The sequence below is a fragment of the Euwallacea fornicatus genome, chromosome 28 (assembly GCF_040115645.1).
Source record: "Euwallacea fornicatus isolate EFF26 chromosome 28, ASM4011564v1, whole genome shotgun sequence".
Lineage (NCBI taxonomy): Eukaryota > Metazoa > Arthropoda > Insecta > Coleoptera > Curculionidae > Euwallacea > Euwallacea fornicatus.
Genome location: NC_089568.1, coordinates 545,710 through 564,835, shown reverse-complemented (window position 1 = coordinate 564,835; position 19,126 = coordinate 545,710). Strand labels below are relative to the sequence as shown.

The 19,126-nt window shown below is 33.5% G+C and overlaps 4 protein-coding genes across 9 annotated transcripts; 3 read left to right on the top strand and 1 right to left on the bottom strand.

Moving 5' to 3' along the window:
* Window positions 1-1,151: 1,151 nt before the first annotated feature.
* LOC136347302 (uncharacterized) lies at window positions 1,152-2,859 on the bottom strand. Its single transcript, XM_066297184.1, has one exon. The coding sequence runs from the start codon at window positions 1,923-1,925 to the stop codon at window positions 1,152-1,154; it is 774 nt and encodes a 257-aa protein (XP_066153281.1). The 5' UTR covers window positions 1,926-2,859.
* A 2,141-nt stretch (window positions 2,860-5,000) lies between these two features.
* Window positions 5,001-8,051, top strand: LOC136347325 (uncharacterized). The gene has a single exon (XM_066297223.1). It carries the CDS (start codon window positions 5,112-5,114, stop codon window positions 6,036-6,038), a length of 927 nt encoding a protein of 308 aa, XP_066153320.1. The 5' UTR covers window positions 5,001-5,111; the 3' UTR covers window positions 6,039-8,051.
* A 53-nt stretch (window positions 8,052-8,104) lies between these two features.
* On the top strand, window positions 8,105-13,303 carry LOC136347323 (sodium-independent sulfate anion transporter-like). Of its 2 annotated transcripts, none has more exons than XM_066297218.1 (12): window positions 8,105-8,521; window positions 9,847-10,096; window positions 10,225-10,429; window positions 10,487-10,707; window positions 10,762-10,936; window positions 11,025-11,195; window positions 11,249-11,410; window positions 11,459-11,599; window positions 11,657-11,796; window positions 12,314-12,487; window positions 12,549-12,702; window positions 13,143-13,303. In XM_066297218.1, the coding sequence occupies exons 2-12, from the start codon at window positions 9,914-9,916 to the stop codon at window positions 13,193-13,195; spliced, it is 1,779 nt and encodes a 592-aa protein (XP_066153315.1). In that variant the 5' UTR covers window positions 8,105-8,521; window positions 9,847-9,913; the 3' UTR covers window positions 13,196-13,303. The 2 variants fall into 2 exon arrangements, with proteins under 2 accessions (XP_066153315.1, XP_066153316.1); XM_066297219.1 differs by lacking the exon at window positions 8,105-8,521 and having other exon boundaries at window positions 10,043-10,096; window positions 10,225-10,273; window positions 10,333-10,429.
* LOC136347320 (sodium-independent sulfate anion transporter-like) lies at window positions 13,199-19,095 on the top strand. 5 transcript variants are annotated; one of them, XM_066297213.1, is made up of 12 exons: window positions 13,290-13,338; window positions 13,410-13,477; window positions 15,552-15,644; window positions 16,382-16,574; window positions 16,623-16,818; window positions 16,878-17,098; window positions 17,150-17,492; window positions 17,545-17,706; window positions 17,873-18,159; window positions 18,217-18,361; window positions 18,419-18,598; window positions 18,757-19,095. In XM_066297213.1, exons 4-12 carry the CDS (start codon window positions 16,398-16,400, stop codon window positions 18,903-18,905), a joined length of 1,860 nt encoding a protein of 619 aa, XP_066153310.1. In that variant the 5' UTR covers window positions 13,290-13,338; window positions 13,410-13,477; window positions 15,552-15,644; window positions 16,382-16,397; the 3' UTR covers window positions 18,906-19,095. The 5 variants fall into 5 exon arrangements, with proteins under 5 accessions (XP_066153308.1, XP_066153311.1, XP_066153310.1 ...); XM_066297212.1 differs by lacking the exons at window positions 13,290-13,338; window positions 13,410-13,477 and adding exons at window positions 13,499-13,826; window positions 13,884-14,504 and having other exon boundaries at window positions 15,489-15,644; XM_066297211.1 differs by lacking the exon at window positions 13,410-13,477 and having other exon boundaries at window positions 13,199-13,338; window positions 15,489-15,644.
* The last annotated feature ends 31 nt before the right edge of the window (window positions 19,096-19,126 follow it).

Genomic DNA, 19,126 nt, shown 5'->3' with positions numbered 1-19,126 from the left:
TATAAAAAACAAAACGCCATTTGAAAGACAATTTAATGCCCATTCAAAAGATGTATCACAACATACCCCTTTCCATTTGAAAAAATAAGGTTGAATGCCGCCCCCGCTAAGGGGTTGAAGTTACAGTGATAGAATTAATGTGGAAATTTGTCCCCCTGAAAACAAAAGTATACGGGTCCGAGGCTTTTTCCAAATTTTCACATAAAAAGCAGTAAACTTTGCTGGACTGTTTTCGATGGGCCACCCTGTATACAATCATTATCTACAAGATAAAAATCACTTTGACAAAACGACATATATACAGGGTGTTTGGTTCACCGATACATATCCGAAAGGGGGTGGTAGGTGCGATGATTTGGAATGTATTGAACCATATATACTATTATACAAAGTGTTACGCATTTCGAGATATCGTCATTTTTCCAAATTTTACCATTTTCGCTGTTTACTTCCATATAAGTTAAAATAAAAATTTAGCTGAATGTTCGATCTGGCTCTACCTTTTTTCACATAAACTTGAATATGTATTTTATTGATATCAAACATCTAATGAAGTCTACATATTAAAAAAAAAATAATGTAGCCTTTTAAAGTTCGAAAAAGAAATTTCTTAAATATCAAACCTTGACTTTGTAAGCGAATACAAGAAAAGGTGCAAATGAAAGAGACGTTCAAATATCTCTAAAAACTTATTGAACTAATGCTCTTTCGAATGATATATTGAAAGACTCAGATTTAATGTCGCATAAGATATTTAATTAAAAAAAAATTAAAAATGCGGATATGGCGATTTAACAATATGAATAAAAATTAATTAGTAATTATTATTTATACATTAATTATACTATTTATTTAAGATTAATTATTATGCTCGAAATGAGATCCACCATTTCTGATACAACATCGGCATCTTCGTCGCATCTCTGTGGTGGTTACTCCTAGCTTCATTTCAACCTTCATGACTTTTGCTGCCCTATTAATTTTTTGAATGAGATGGTCTCGATCGTGAATTTCTTCATTGTATACCAGTTCCTTCATTCTTCCCCAGATATGATAATCTACTGGGGTCAGATCCGGAGATCTAGCAGGCCATAATATTGGTCCGTTTCGCCCTATCCATCTTTCGGGAAACTGATTATTTAAAAACTCCCTTATTGTTTTCCGATAATGGGCAGGACATCCATCGTTTTGAAATATGATTTCCGTTTTACATCTAAAGGTATATCGTCCAAAATATCTGGTAAATGATTTCTTAAAAATTCTAGGTAATTTTCGCCATTTAAATTGTCTGGCAAAAAATATGGGCCAATCAAAAGCCTGCCTATTATACCAGCCCATACGTTCACACTAAATTTATGTTGAAACGAAGTTTCTTTTTTCATATGCGGATTTTCTTCAGCCCAATAATGCAAATTATGAAAGTTGGTAACTCCTTCACGGGAAAATTTAGATTCATCCGTCCATAAAATCCTGCGAAGAAATCTTCCATCTTCAATATCCGCATGTAAGATAAATCGACAAAAATGTGTTCTTCGGATTGGATCTCCCTCCTCAAGTCCTTGCACGGGTGTGTAATGAAAAGGGTGCAATTTCTCAGAGTGTAGAACTGACCACACCTTCCACGTAGATACGTTGAGTTGTTCAGCTACTTTCCTAACGCTTGTAGTGGGCTCTGCTTCAAACGTATTAAAAATTTGTACGTCCACCTCAGCGTGATATTTTTGGTTATTCGGTCTAGGATCTTGATGATATAAATTCCCAGTTTCACTCATTCTACGATATGTATTAGCGAATACTTTTACGTTAGGTACTCTTCTTTGAGGAAATCTTTCACGATATAAACGCTGAGCGGCAGCTGCGTTACCGTCAGCTCTGCCATACATAAAAAGTATATCAGCATATTCAACATTTGAATATGCAGCCATTAATCTAAATCGTTAAAAATGAAATATCACAGTATTATACGAAATAAAATACATCGATTGACCACTAAAAAAATTTTGAATAAAACACTGTCTGTCATATCTCGTTACTAAGCAACCCAGTATCATGGCTTACCAGATATTTTATTTTATTTTTATATTATTTTTTTTACGGACCAATATTATGGCCTGCTAGATCTCCGGATCTGACCCCAGTAGATTATCATATCTGGGGAAGAATGAAGGAACTGGTATACAATGAAGAAATTCACGATCGAGACCATCTCATTCAAAAAATTAATAGGGCAGCAAAAGTCATGAAGGTTGAAATGAAGCTAGGAGTAACCACCACAGAGATGCGACGAAGATGCCGATGTTGTATCAGAAATGGTGGATCTCATTTCGAGCATAATAATTAATCTTAAATAAATAGTATAATTAATGTATAAATAATAATTACTAATTAATTTTTATTCATATTGTTAAATCGCCATATCCGCATTTTTAATTTTTTTTTAATTAAATATCTTATGCGACATTAAATCTGAGTCTTTCAATATATCATTCGAAAGAGCATTAGTTCAATAAGTTTTTAGAGATATTTGAACGTCTCTTTCATTTGCACCTTTTCTTGTATTCGCTTACAAAGTCAAGGTTTGATATTTAAGAAATTTCTTTTTCGAACTTTAAAAGGCTACATTATTTTTTTTTTAATATGTAGACTTCATTAGATGTTTGATATCAATAAAATACATATTCAAGTTTATGTGAAAAAAGGTAGAGCCAGATCGAACATTCAGCTAAATTTTTATTTTAACTTATATGGAAGTAAACAGCGAAAATGGTAAAATTTGGAAAAATGACGATATCTCGAAATGCGTAACACTTTGTATAATAGTATATATGGTTCAATACATTCCAAATCATCGCACCTACCACCCCCTTTCGGATATGTATCGGTGAACCAAACACCCTGTATATACTGCAATACGTTGACGACACTACACATATCACGCACGACAGAAGCTATGGAAAAACTGCAGATACTAACGGACAACACAATGACTTAACTCTACAGATGGAGACTGAATCCAAACGCCACCAAGAATCAACTGTTACTTCCAAACCATCAGATAAAAGACAACTCCCCAACAATGGTAACAGACGGTCACCAAACGAAACCAAAACTGGAAGTAAAATGTCTAGGAATAATAATTGATAAGAAATTGAAATTCACCAAATGCGTATAACATACAAGAACGGAAATCAGTAAAAGAACAAAGAAATTAGCTCCAAAACGGCCACTAAAATTTACAAATCTATTTGCGTATCGTTGCTGGAATATGCACTTTGACTAAGAGCAAATGTTACAGAAACAGCACATACACAATACAGAACAGATCGCACTGAGACTAATCTCCAAGATAAGACACCCCAAGAACCCTCTCCACGATCCATCCAAGACACATTTATATGAACGGACACTAATGACTACAATAACGGCAAAATTGCTATAACTACGATTCAAATGGAAAGACAACCACTACAATCGGACTATACTCAACTCCTTCCGCCTAACAAGGCCAATAAGATAGTCCCGCTTTCTCTTCTCTTCCATTACACTGCTGGGATATTTCCAAGAATCGTGATTTTTTTCTCTTCTTCCCTTTTTTGTGTATATTTGATTGAATTGTAAACAAGAAAGCTAAACATTATGTCACGGACAGAGAGGCCACTGAAGCCTATAGCTTTTTCTTAAGTGAACAAAGATTTCCTACTATCACTACTGTGAATTCAATTCCCGTTAAAGATATCCGGGAGCTTCATTATTATGCTTTCTAGCATGAGAATATTCATGAATTTCCATGAAATCTACGATGATCGCACAACGCTCGTTAGAATTATTGTTTAGGTACATATACGAAAGTGTGATTTTTCTCAACGGGGTATCATGTTGTTAACAATTTAATTGTTTCACATAATTTACACCAAGGAACCTCTAATGAATTGCTAATAATCGCACTTCTAGTTGTGGACTCGGCTAAAAGGAAAACACTTAAAACTCATTGTTAGGCAGCACTTTCACGTCTAATTTAAAATATTTTCTCAATACTCAAACCCTTATGTCTCAATTTAGCAAGGTACATCGCTAATTTAAAGGTTTTGTGCAGGAATCTTAAGGGTCTTCGATCGTTTAAATTTAAAATTTAAACGAAACCTTTTAAGTGACCCCGCAAAAAAAAATCGAGGGGTGCAAAATCTGGAGATCGTGACGGCCATTCTATTGCGTCTCTTTCATCGATCTATCTGCTGGGAAAAATGTTAAGACATATTTTCAGAGTCATGGCATAATATGATGGTGCACCATCTTGTTGGAGCCAAATACTATTGGCTACTTATTCCCTATTTCTCCCAGAAAAAAATACGGCGATTAATGGAACCGTTTTGTTTTGCAATAATTCCAAGTATGATGCGATGGTTAAGTTCTTTTTTATGAAAAATGGACTGATGAAATGGCATTCGATTATACCCATCCGTATATGGAGTTTTTGCGAATGTTGTGTATACAGAATCTGCATGGAGGATTGTCTATAGTCTACTAGCGACAATTATGTCGACGAATAGATCCATTTAAGCAAAACATTGCTTCATCCGACAATAAAATTCTGCAAAAGAACTTATTATTCTGAATGCCTGTTTCTTGCACGAATTCGCTAAAGCTATAAACATGTTGCAATACTTTTTGCGAGCACTGTATTTAAGAAAGAATTGGAAACTGGCTACCTGTATAATATATTCGTAACGAATAACAATAATTTATTAGCATAATATTGCAGGTGTCCATTAGTCTTAATCGCTCATAATAAGAAAAAATAATCTCCATCAGCATTTTGAAACCTCGACTTGCATGGAAAAACCTTCATTATCATACATTTAAAAATACGGCTGGGATTTACAGTGACAACTAAAAGTAACTTATTCGCAAGTTGTAGAACCATCCAAACTTACAAGTACCACCAATTATTAGTTTACGATTATTCACTGTGAAGGTCAGAAACAAACAGGTTCCATATCACGGTTATTGCATGCTTGTTTGTAATGGTAACTCATCACTGATGGTAACTCGATAACTCAATCTTAACCAAAGCCTAAAAGAGAAATATTCCAAATGCGTCAATATGAAAAATTATGACAAATAATATGATCAGTTACATAATTTCTGGTAAAGCTGTTGGTACCTTCTACCAGGTTTTCGACACAATGTCCTCTTTGAAAACATGCCTCTTGGTGGTAACAATAATCGCAGAAGTGTTAAGTGCGAGTGACTCCAATGTATGTGATAAGCATGGAATTCTCCTCTATGAAGACATAGGCTGCGAGCTCATAAAGGGTGAGGACCAGTGTCCACTCAAATACAAATGCAACTTCAACAGGCCTAAAAGCGGCTGCATATTCAAAGGCAAAAACTACTCACCAGGAGAAGACATACCATCTAACATGACCTACTCCGCTTGCCAAATTGGGTGTAGATGCGAAGATTTCGATTTCATTCAATGTGCAGTTCTAGATTGTCCAGAGGCCATCGGAGGATCCCTAGGTGAAAAATGCTACAGCGAGTACGAAATTGGAAAATGCTGCTCCATTGGCGAGATTTGCTCCAATGACACTACAAAGGAGAAAAAGTGTTTAGTAGATGGAGTAAGCTATGATAAAGGTGCTAAGTTTTACCCCACTCACACTTGTCTCAGTTGCGTGTGCCATGAAAATTTTACCGAAGGGAATTATGATGAGCAAACTTGCATGAGGCAGAACTGCGCGGCTCAAATTCAGTTCACAGAGGAGATCAACAAGAAGTGTGCTCCTGCCTACTTCAACTTCCGTTCTGAGGAAACCCTTTGTTGTCCCGACGATTTCATCTGTCCTGATCCTGATTTGGACAGCATTAGGCTTGTCAATCGTGAAGCTGACCCTAAGTCTGAGATGCAGTGCCAGTATGGGACTCAAGTGCTAAAGCTCGGAGAAGGATTCAATAGGAAAGTAAACAAGTACGGGAAGGATAGGCAATTGCTGTGTCAGTGCAGCATGCCCCCTTTGGTTACATGTATAGAATTTTGATCCGATTATTAGCCGTATAATAATGATATTAACGCATTCAACGATCTCTGTATAATGGATATAGCTGACAATTTCCGAGATTCCACTATATAAAAGTTATCTAATTTTTTTAACTGAAGGCCTATCTGTTTTAGCACTTCTATAATACAAAAGGTGCTTCAAAACATGTGTCCACGAATGAAGAGTGTGATGGCTTGATTTATTGTAAAAAAAAAGTTCCTATTAACATGGATCCGCAAACGCACCGTTTCCAAGATACAGAGTTTTAAAAATAAAGATTTTTTTGATGATATCTCCGGAACCACGTGACGTAAAGAATTTAGCAATTGTTTTTTATAGGCCAGTGGCGGTGATTTTAAGATTTGTGTAAGGTTTTTGGCCATAATTTTTATACCATTGAGACTATTGGCATTTTGGAACCCCCTTTTAAACCGCCAATCTTTTCTTCACAAAAAAATTACTCGTGATCAAAAATTCTAAAGCAAACCATATTCCGGAAAAATGGAATTTTATTATAAAAAAAATGAAAAAAGTAGCAACATGACAAAAACATTTTATTATCAAAATTAATTAAATAAAAAAATAAATATCACAATAATTGTTGAAAATTGCCACTTACGGTAATGCGGGCTTCCAACTTTATTGTGTAGAAAACACCGACGGCTTAAAATGTGGTTTAAAAATGCAAATTATCTCTGTAAATTAGAAAGTAGAGGCAAAAAGCCTTATATAAACTTTAAAATCTCCTTCACTTGCCTGTGAAAAAAAATTGAATACGTTTTCAATAGTGGCTAACGATAATGGTAATATCTGTACAAAAGTTGAATTCTATACCTCAAACAGTTCCTAAGATATCGTCAAAAAATTGAAAAAAAAAATTATTTTTAACACCTTGTAATTAAAGTTATTGCCTTTATTCCATGTAACATTTATATGTATATAACGGATCCTCTAAATGTATATGTACATTGTGGTCAGAAATACACTATGAGCCGGCGTAATCGGAACATACACAGGGTGGCACACTGAAAAGTTTCCATTAAGGTTTTTTTCTTGTAAAGGAAGAACTAAAAACATTTTGGGACACGTAAACCTTAGTTTTCAAGGAGAGACATTTTTTACATATTTACTCCTTCACTTCTTAAACCCTTATGAAAGGGGAGCTGACACACTTAAAATCTTAAATGGAAAGAGGGGCGAGTGGTACCTTATTGAAAGGGAATTGAATTTTTTTTTGTTATAGGATCTTCCTCGTATTATTTGGTCGATAAATAAAATGCACAATAAAGCGTATTAACAATAGTATTTTAGAATTTCTCTCGATTCTTTGAAAAATCTCTGTTATCAGTTTGTTTCTCGTAAAGATCAAAGTCACAGGAAGAATTGAGAGTTATTTTGTTCAATAATTAAGAATGAAAATAACATACCTATACGCTTAAAGAAAGGGGTGGAATTTATTCACTATTACACTATTGTTACACTAATATTAATACTTCTTTTTGTGTATTTTATTTAGTAACTAAATAATACGAACACGATCCCATAACAAAAGAAATTCAATTCCCTTAAAATAATATTTCATTTGGCCCCCAGCCCGCCATTTTAGATTTAAAAGGTGACAGCCACCTCTTCGTAGAGGTTGAGACAGAGGAGGTGCAAATATATGAACAATGTTCCACCCTGAAAACTAAAAATTACGTGCCCGAGCATATTTCCATTTATTAATTTATTAGAGGAAAAAACTTAAGTGAAGATTTTTTATTGCGCCACCCTGTATCAGACGTTAAATACCATGTTAACATCACTTTCTAGGATTTCACCGCCATAAATTAATGGGTAATTTGCTAACTTCGTAGAAAATTGTAAAAAACACTGCTATCCACATCTGCAGATCGTTGAATACAACATAGTATTTCATATATGAAATATATTCTTTAATATACTGTTCCATATATGTGTATATTAAGTGTCGTGTTAAAAAATAAAAAAAGATAATAAATAACACTTATATTATGTTGTTGAATTACCAAACCCAGAAAAGTCACCTCCTATCTGCTTTGTTTGAATACCAATTGAAACCTTGTGGTTTTGTTAGCAAATAATAGAAAAATAACCCAAGCTTCGCGCTCGACCATCAGAGGTATTATTTACACTTTTTATTAATAAGAAAATTACATCCGTTAAATTTTCTATATAAAAACCGGGAGCTCCATTGGTGATGATTTTTATGAGGACCAACAGCACTGAATCGGAATAATAATTAGTTCGTGGAGGTTATAGACAGTGACTTCAATCATTTTTAAATGTGAATCGGTTAGTTTTCAGCGGCAGTTAATTATCAATACTAGAAGACTATACCAGGAAGGAAAAGTGGTACAAATAAATTAGATTTTACATTTTTCGGAAAGTTACACCACGCATTTAACAGTTCCCCTGGTGATTTTATTGAAGTTGAAAAGAGAGTGAAAAGCGTGTGAACATAGGTAGGTAAATACCAATTACACCAATAGTGCTTAAATAATTTAGAAATTACAATAAAAAAAGTCGTGTAGCAGGACTCCTGAATACGTGATTATTAGACCTCAATTAAGTAAGTTTTTGATGTTAAATACCTTAACTGCGGAATTACTGCTGAGAAGGTTGCGATATTCCAATGTAAAATATTTTACCCGAACATAATGACCAAAAACTAATATTCGTTTACAATTAAATTTCGAAATCCATATTTTCCGTTTTTCAACCTTTATAATTCTTTCATTTGTTTCACTACACTTCTCCACTTTTTTTCCAATTTTATCGTACTAAGAGCTAATTAAATGGTGAGAATTAATTACTGAACAATCAACATATTCTTGCATTTTTTCACAATTCAATCAACCTAAAATATAAGTTAAGTGCACAAAAAGGAGTCAAAGACCATTGGTAGTTTCTGGGACTGAGGTGCGTCCGGATCAAACAAATATACCTAATTATCTATGTACTCGTACTAATCAAAACATTTCGTTATTCGAGTACCAACTTATTGTTGTGCTAATTGAAAAACTAATTGAAAGCGATAAACGAAAGTGACGAAAAAAATAAATGTTCTTAAAAGGTTGAGTATACTTACTTAACTTTGCATATTATTCCTCAATATCATAATAATCATCGACTGACTTGATTTGCGTAACTCCAAATTAAATATGTTCATGAATTTTCTAATGGTTTTTTCAATGAAAAAATCTGCTCTCAGCAAAAAAACAAGTTCACAATTACTCTTTTGTCGTATTATAAATTCAAGGTCATTGACATAGCATTATTTTATTTATAAATCCAGAAAAAAAATAGTAAGGCGACTGAGTGGCCTTTTAAATTGTGATAATATAGATTCAAGATTTAATTAACCATAAATTAGCATCATTCTAATTATTGAATATAAAGGATGTGAGAATAAGAACCTTTATCAATATTCGTGGATGTCTCAAACAAAACGAAATATAATTTTTCTGTATTAAGGAATCCGTGAATTCTTTGAAAAATGCATTTTCGTCACTAAAATGGACGTAGTATTAATTCTCTTAAAAAACATATTAAGTGAAATTCAAACCAAAATTCTATAGTTATTTGCTAAACTATAACAGTTCAATCACTTCTTGACAATTAGGTGACTATAAATATTCTGATTTAAACGCTTATTATCATCCAATACACTAAATTCGTTTTAGTTTAAGTTACGTCCGGTTAATTCTTTCAGCTTTTAGTTCCAGCGTTACTCAACCACCAATTTAACTTGTTTTTACGGTAACGTTATTCACTAAAAACTTTTTAGTGTAACATAGAATCCACTGATGTAGTATCTAGTGAACCCTTCAACACCTGCCTCAATGGCATAAAAGATGAAGCCTTTTACAAAACTGAACACGTGGGATTTCTTAGTTAGAGCGCTTCCAGTTTGCCAATATATAAGAAAGTATGAAACCAACACTGCTATCTGCGATTTGGTAGCTGGAATAACCGTTGGACTAACTTTGATACCCCAAGTTATTGCGTATGCTTCCCTGGCAGGTCTAGGTCCTCAGGTAAGTAACATTTTTAAACGGCTAAAAAATAGCTGTTATATGACTTCTTGATATGCATAATTTTTTACAAATTATATCTATCTTCATAGAACTAATGATTTTAGCTGCATTAGAGTGATATTTTTTAGTATGGTCTTTATTCGTCGCTGTGCGGAGGGTTTATCTACGCTTTAGTAGGTACAATTCCAGAGCTTAATATTGCTCCTACAGCTCTTCTATCCTTACTCACCTTCCAGTATACCCATAGCGCATCTTTTGGAGCACTTAGAGCTGCTATTATGCTCACATTTTTTGCTGGAGTGATTGAGTTAATCTGTGGCATTTTTCATTTAGGTGAAACATCAACAAAAATCTTCAAGAGAATAAAATTGATGATAAATATTATTTAAGGTTTTCTCGTCGATTTTGTGTCTACCCCAGTAGTATCAGCGTTCACATCGGCTGGCGCCATTACTATAGCTTCATCTCAGATTAAAAACTTATTTGGACTAAAATATGATGCAGAATCCTTCATAGATGTATGGACAAAGTTCTTTATGCATATTACTGAATTCAAATTGTGGGACACGCTACTTGGGTCTTCCTGCATTTTCATTTTATTAGCCATGCGGGTAAATTCGGGTAGATTATTTGTTGCTTTTTATCCATATTTGTACTGATTGTAGAAACTAAAAGACTATGGTGAACCCCCAGTAGCTGGTACTAATGACAAGGCAACACCTACCTATAAAAAAATTATTTGGTTTGTCTCGGTGGGCAGAAACGCTATGGTAGTAGTATCATGTGCCATTATAGCATTTATCTTCAAATTCCATAACCAGAAACCCTTCTCTTTGACATGTAAGAAATAGTGTGACGAACTGGTCTACAGCGATCTTGACATTATTCTGAATTCTATTTATATTCAGCAAAAAATTGATTCTTCTAGCTGAAGTGCCTTCAGGATTTCCGAACTTCTCAATACCGTTAAAGCCTATAGAAGCTAGTAACGGAACAAATGGTACAGAAATACCAGCAATGATCAGTGAACTAGGCTCCAGTATTGTTGTTATGCCATTTGTGGCCATTTTAGCAAATGTAGGAATTGCCAAGGCATTTGGTAAGGCAAAACTATTTTCCATGATTGTAATGCAACTCTTTTGATATCTGTAGCTCGTGGAAAGGTAGTAGATGCTTCTCAAGAGATGATAGCTGTAGGGTTATGCAACATCATCGGGTCATTTTTTGGGTCGTACCCCGTAAACGCCTCATTCTCCAGGGCGGCTATAAGCAGCGCAAGTGGAGTAAGAACACCACTTTCTGGAATTTATACAGGTTAGGATCTAAATATATCTGAGGCCCTTAATATAGAATTTTGCACAGGCATAATGGTAATTATGGCATTTACCTTTTTAACGCCATACTTCCCGTACATCCCCAAAGCAACGTTGGCAGCAGTAATAATTTGTGCTGTGATATTTATGGTGGAAGTTTCTATAACCAAAATGATTTGGGATATTAATAGTGAGTAGGATCTAGGAAATACATATTCTCTGTTGACAGTGGAAAAAAAAATTGTAGAGCTGGATATGCTGCCGTTCGTTATAACATTTGTCTCCTGTCTGGTGATAGGGATCGAAATGGGGATTGTTGTTGGAGTTTTGGTGGAAATATGCAAGATAGTATATTTCACATCTAGACCCAAGATACTCATAAAAAAGGTAATTAGTAGAAGCTTTATCTATGTGTATAAAAATCGGGGGATGTTGATTAATATTTCCACTACTAGCTGTACAAGATGCCAATGTTGAATGTGTTGAATTGCTATAAAGTTTTTTCCACTTGTTTCTAAAAACTGTTGAATAATATGTGAATAATGACGGATGAGCTCATTACTGACTTAGCTAATCGGCCTCAATGTCCCCATAATTCTCATTGCTACTTTGTTTATGGTTGCCATGGAAATCAATGTCAAATGAAACGTCACATATTATAATTCAAAACGCGTTGTTTATGTTTCGAACTTAATTTATGCTTAATTTAAGTAAATTTATAGTAATTTTATAAAATCTAGTGATCTCGTAGTGGGAAAAATTGTATATACTCTGTGATTGTAAAATACTTGTGACCCTCACATCTTAGATTCCTTAAAGTTGCACATTTCATAATTTAAATTTGATACTCAGGTCATAACAATGTACTCTACAACATTGAAGTATGATAAACTATTATTTCTAGATCGACAATAGAACATCTTATCTACGCATAACTTTTACTTCATCGCTTTTTTTCTCGTCAGCTGAATACACCAGAGGAAAAATTCTAAAGGACACATTAAATTCTGCCCAAGACACTCAGCTAGTTCTACTGGATTGTACGCGAATGTTTAGCATGGACTTCACAGCTGGAAAGGTTATTTGATGCTTAAACTAATAGAAAAAAAAAATACTAGTAACTGATTTCGTTTTTGTAGTGCATTGAGTCTTTAGTGAAAGACCTACAGAAACAAGGCAAGATTGTATCATTTCTGGTTCAAAAAAAAAGGGTTGCCAAAATCCTTAATAATTGTTGTGAAGGAAAAATTTTAGCTTTCAAGAACGAAGAAGAATATAATACCTCTTTACCAGGTAACTTAAATGTTTCTTTTAATCTTGATACGTAATTAAATTGGCTGTGGTAATGTCCACCAAACGATAATAAAATTATTAACAATTTTAAGAACAATTTAAACGCAGTTTGACGGTAAAGTATTTAGAGTTGACAATTAGTAAAAAATAATAATTGAATTGCGCGTTTTTAGAATAGATTTCCCTCTTTCTCATATACAATAAATAGGAGAAGGACAAGAAATATTCTTTTTTTTTCCTATTGACCTGTCAAAAATTGTAAACTTGGAAATGTAAACATAAATATAACCTCAAAATGTCACTTGATTTGAAATTAATGTTTTAACTAATAATTTAATTTAAATAATCAATTATTTAGAATGATTTATGAATATAACACAATCAAATTATCCGTTTTTTCGATAAGCTAATTAGGAGAGAAAATTCGTTTTTATTTGTAGGCAAACCTGAACCCAGCAATGGTGATCTTGAGGCGGTGTCCACCCAACTGTGATATTAAATTATTTACAAAATAGTTGTTTTTATGTTTTAAAAGCGATTTAGTTTGTTTGTGTTCCTTTCTAGTGTCTAACTATTATAAAATAAACTATGCTGAAGAATATCTGTTGTTTAGTATAAATGGAGCCTTTATTTTTGGTAAGTGTTACTACAAATTTATTATCAAGCAATTTTTCTTGAAATGTATCTAATGTTACGGTCGATTATAGGTTCCTTCAGTGTTTTTTGGAATACATCATGAAAAAATTGCAAGACATCTTTAGGGGTATGCAAGAAGGTATAATGAGTGGTGGCATTCATTTTATTTAATTAACTTAAATATCATTGTTTACTGTCCATTGAACAAAATGGATATTGTAATAGTAGTAGTAGCAGAAGTAGATTTAGTTGATAGAAAGTGACTATTTAAGTAGTATGATATTTTCAAAACCAACGGAATGGCTTACTTTTGATTAAAATCACATTTGTGCTACCACTCCTCTAATTGTAATATACCCAAAAATTATATGATAACTGGATTGTGGAAAAGTGTTACTAGGAAAGTCCATTAAATTCAGGAATCTATTCAAAAATTGAATCTAATTGTTCAAAACTGTACTAGAGTAAATGGGAACCTTTTCAAATATGTAAAGTTTATTTTTCTCTCATTGACAAAAAAAGGCCTTTTCATTTTTAATGTCTAGGTAATTGTAAGGAAGATACCACAATTTTGCAGGCCACCAAAAGGTTGTCACACCAATTAACTTGATAAGAGTTTACCAAATATTGTTAAGGAAGATTTTGTTAAATATTGTAAATAATAAATAGAAGAAGAAAAGCTTCAGTGAAATCAGTCAATTAAATACATACTTACACATCTTAATAATAATAATTGATAAAAATCAATAACATAAACATGTCAAAGTCCTACCAGACAGTGATAATTCTGTTGAATGCATCTTATACTATTATTTTCCATGCCGTAGTAAACGTAGCCACAAGACAACTCATTTCCAGATGATGATTTCGTCTACTTCAATCCCTACTTTTTTATCACCTTGATTTTTAAATAGTATAATAATAATTGAAAAAGGCAATTATTATTCATGCTTGATTAAACTAAAAGTAGTGGGATCTTTATTGTATCAATCACATAAATGATTCTTCATTTAGGCAAAGTAATTACTTTAAATTCTGATTTAACGATGCGATTCAACGATCCAAGTATTTTCACATTTTCCTTTGAAATAATATAATTTAAGAGTTTTCGTAACATTGTCTTTTGTAACTAGCATTAGAATCAAATTGAAGTTTTAGTTTAAATGGTAAGTACGTAATATCATGTGGTTAACAACTTTATTGTGTATCAATTTATTTTCCTTACTCATTTGTGTCTCAAAATACATATGTAGGTATATCCTTAGAAATAGTTCCCTATCGTCGCTAAGTGCTATATATTACGTAAATTGCTCATAGTTATGTAGTGTAGTTACTCAAAGGACAAGAAGAATTCAAGTTTTTCCATGCTTTCATATGTGCTGCAATTATGCAAATAAAGAGAAGCGTAATTTCTGGAGATGAATCGCATACAAAGCCATTAAATACACTTACTGTAGAATAGATTGTTTGCTATTAATGCTATAAACTAAAACTGTTACTCATCATTCAGCACGAACATTTTTTTTTGTCTAAAAATCACAAGGTTCCTTTAACATTGAAATTTTTTTTAATCCATTAAAATTTTTATGATAATAATATCATTGATGATTTGATGTATTATTTAAATTCGAATCTGCAGTCATGTTTATTTATTATTATATTTCAAGCAGGTAATTGATGTAATTTGTTATCTTACTGTTACACAAAAGTGCATTCTTTAACCAAAATATTTAAAACGGTAATATGGCATTACAAAGTTAAAGCCAAAACCATTTTTTGTCAAAATACCTAAAACTCCCTGTATATTAACAATAAAAAATGCAAGCAAATATTTAATGTTTATTCGATGTTCCTCTTAATAATATTGTTCCATGGTAGCAGTATATACAGTTCTTCATGGCTCACGCTACATAATTTTATTAGCTGTATTGAAATATTTGCTGTTGTTTAAAAAAAGAAACTTCAACTAAAACTTGTAGAAATTATGCTGTTAGAATTAAAGTTATTGGAGTGATAAGAAAATCATGTATGTAGAAAATATCTCCCAAACTACATGTTAATTGCAAAATATAAAACCTATGTCTAATTATCGTAGCAAACATTAAGTGCCAAAGTAATGTAGTTTAGTATATGTCTTTTCATCTTTTCAGCACTCATAGGTTGCCGATAAATCATTCAAGAAGATGAAAAATTTAATACAAGACATTTTACAGATGTGTGTGTGAGGTGACTTTCACCGGGTCAACGATTTCCTGAGTCAATACAATCACGCACTAGCAAGATCCAAAATATTGCGGTGACAAAGAGTAAGTTACTTTGATAGTTTTTAGACTTTTAATTTAAGAGAGTTGAATACTTTTAAAACGAAAAAAAATTTTCAGAAAGCCGCAAATAAAAGTGGAATTAGTTAAATTTTAAAATTTGCTGTTAAAATTTTTAATTAAAACACTGCATATTTCCAAATGTTTCTATTTTGAACATTTTGCAGAAAATTTTTGCCCCCAAACTTAATCTTTAAACGGGCTATAAGTTCTCCTGGTACGCCAACAGCTTTGTTTTCACCTCTCTCAATAGACCTAAAATTGCTAATTTCTACCATGCGCTACGATGTTGCGTGTCGAAATCATTTACAATCATTATCAGCCTTTTTGCGGTTTATGGTTGCAATTTGAGGCCACTTACGTGCGCTGAAACAGTATTAATATCACTATAAAGAATTGTTAAATATTTTCACATTCATTCGTACAGACAGATTAAACCGCTACTTTAATTAACAAATTAATAAGAAACCTTTTTACTACTGTTATCTAACAATAAAAACTAGTATGTCCAATAAAATCGCGTGTTTTAATATCAACCGCAATACTATTGTTCCGCAAGTACATTTAATTTAAAAGCGAAAGTCGATGAAATCAGAGAAAGTTCATATTCCCTGCATAGAGAAAAATCTTCTCTAAAATGACTATAAGAAGTTGAACAAACCTTAGCTAGCAACTGCAATAATATATTACTTATTTATCTTTTCAATAAAATATTATTTTAGGTGTGCACTCCCAAAAATGTCCGACAAACATGCCCTCAAGGCGTTCATTCTACAACGGATCCCAATTTTGCATTGGGCCCAGGAATATAACACTAAAAAGTTTATCAGCGACTGTATAGCAGGCTTCACTGTAGGACTCACTGTGATGCCTCAGGCTCTTGCTTATGCCACTTTAGGAGGTCTCGAACCACAGGTATTTACCCATCCTGTATAGTGTGATTTGTCAAGTAAATTATTTCAGTACGGTCTGTATTCCGCCTTTGTTGGGTGCTTCATATACACAATTTTTGGCAGTATTAAAGACATTACAATAGGACCAACAGCCTTAATGGCCCTGATGACTTATCAACAAGTCGTTGGCAGGAACTCTGATTATGCTATTTTGCTATGTTTCTTGTCTGGTATTGTCGAATTGATCATGTCTGTTTTACATCTCGGTACAATACTCATCCCAATAGCTGTCTAAGAATAATTCATTTTATGCATAAATTTACAGGAGTGCTGGTGGATTTCATCTCTATACCCGTAACAGTAGGTTTTACGTCAGCAACGTCTGTGATAATAGGCAGCTCCCAGTTCGGCAGCCTTCTAGGTCTTAAGATATCGTCAAATGGCTTCTTTGACACTATAACCAAAGTTATTCAAAATATACACCTCACCAGGCTCACCGACCTTGGATTAGGTGTAGGGTGCATTGTTATTCTTCTACTATTAAGGGTTAGTAGAGCTAAGTCTTATTCACCAATTATTACAAAATGTATCTTGCAGAAACTAAAAGATTTAAAATTGCATTCAAAGGGCACGAAGCCGACCAAAACACAACAGTCTCTTAATTACACTTTATGGCTAATTTCAACTTCGAGAAACGCTATAGTAGTCATCGTGTGCAGTGCAATAGCATATATGTACGAGTCTCAAGAATCTGGCTCTCCATTTAGGTTAACCGGAGATGTTAAGTCTGGTTTGCCCGCATTTAAAGTACCTCCCTTTACTACTGTAGTCGGCAATAGTACCAAAACATTCCCTGACATGTTGAGTGACTTGGGGAGTTCGGTTTTTCTGGTACCAATTATTGCGGTTCTGGGAAATGTTGCCATTGCCAAAGCTTTTGGTGAGTTTCTGTCTGATTAGTGCGGTGAAATTAAAGTTGTCCTTCTATTTAGCTACTGGTGAGGTTATCGACGCCACTCAGGAACTTTTGACTCTATCATTTTGCAACATTATGGGCGCGTTTTTCTCATCGATGCCAATTACTGGATCGTTTTCGAGGTCTGCGGTCAATCATGCCAGTGGGGTGCAAACTTCTATGGGTGGAGTTGTTACAGGTACGTGTCAAGATTATTTTATTTCAGATAAAATTATGTATGGGAAAGGCGACGAAGGAAAATTTAAATTGCTACATATCGCAAAACTTGTAAAATTTGAAGGAAAGATTCAGCATAGAGGATAGTAGCATTTAAAGCACAATACTTTAAAATTTACATGTTTCAGGAATAATGGTCCTTTTGGCGTTAGGATTTTTAACTCCATATTTCGCCTACATTCCAAAAGCCTCTCTGGGAGCGGTCATAGTGTGCGCCGTCATTTTTATGATCGAATACGAAGTAGTCAAGCCCATGTGGAGGTCCAGCAAAAAGGACTTGTTGAGCGCGTTTGCGACCTTCATCTTCTGTCTGGTAATTGGGGTCGAATATGGAATTTTAGTTGGAGTGGCCATCAACATTATGTTTTTATTGTATCCGTCGGCTCGACCTGGAGTTCAAGTGGAGCAATGCAGAGTAATAAGAAAGTATTTAAGGTTTAAAATGTTAGATTGTAATTTTTGACACTTTTAGACCTCAAATGGAAAGGATTATATTCTGATTACTCCCGGAAACGCTTTATATTTCCCTGCTGTGGACTTCATTAAAACTAGTGTTGCAAAGACAGGGTTATCTTCAAAGAACTTGCCTGTTGTTATTGATTGCCAGTTTATATTAGGTGTGTATTAAGTTGGGCGTTACTATACAAGAATTTACAATAATAAGTTACTTTTAGGAGCCGATTTCACTGCAGCCAAAGGAATCGCGGCTCTTATAAGCGAATTTTTTACACGTAAACAACCTCTTTACTTCCTAAATCCCCGTTTAGAGGTGGTTTCAGTGTTTAGGGGAGTTTTATCAGAAAATTTCGTGTTTTTCAATTGTAAAAATAAATTGGAAAACACAATAGAAGAAGGTAATTAGTTACATGGAGTTCAACAAGCATTTTTAAATGTCTTGACCTTTAATTATCTCAAATGACTTTCAAATATTTGTTGTAGTAAACTAACTGGTAATTAAACAGAGATTGGGTTTTCTTCTCAATGTTAAATCATATTTGTGCTTGTTTTTCAGAATCTCTAAATACGACAGACGAACAGGAAATGCTTCTAGGCCATGACAGTAGTTTACCAAAATCGATAGAACTTAAAGAAATAAGCGTGAACGGCACTTCTCTATCTCATAGAAAATTTTCAACCAACAGTAGTTCAAATGTCACTTAGAGTAATGGTTAAGCTTTCTACATAATTTAAAATTGTGAATGAGCACTATACACTCATAATGTTTAGGAAAGCACTAAATAACTATTACACCAGAATTCATGCAATTTATGATTCTGATATTTATTTCCAATAATGAAAAATATATGTATATGACAATTTTGATGAATTAAATTTGTGTGTGAACGAACAATTGCGTACTTACTGCTATTACCACAGTTTCT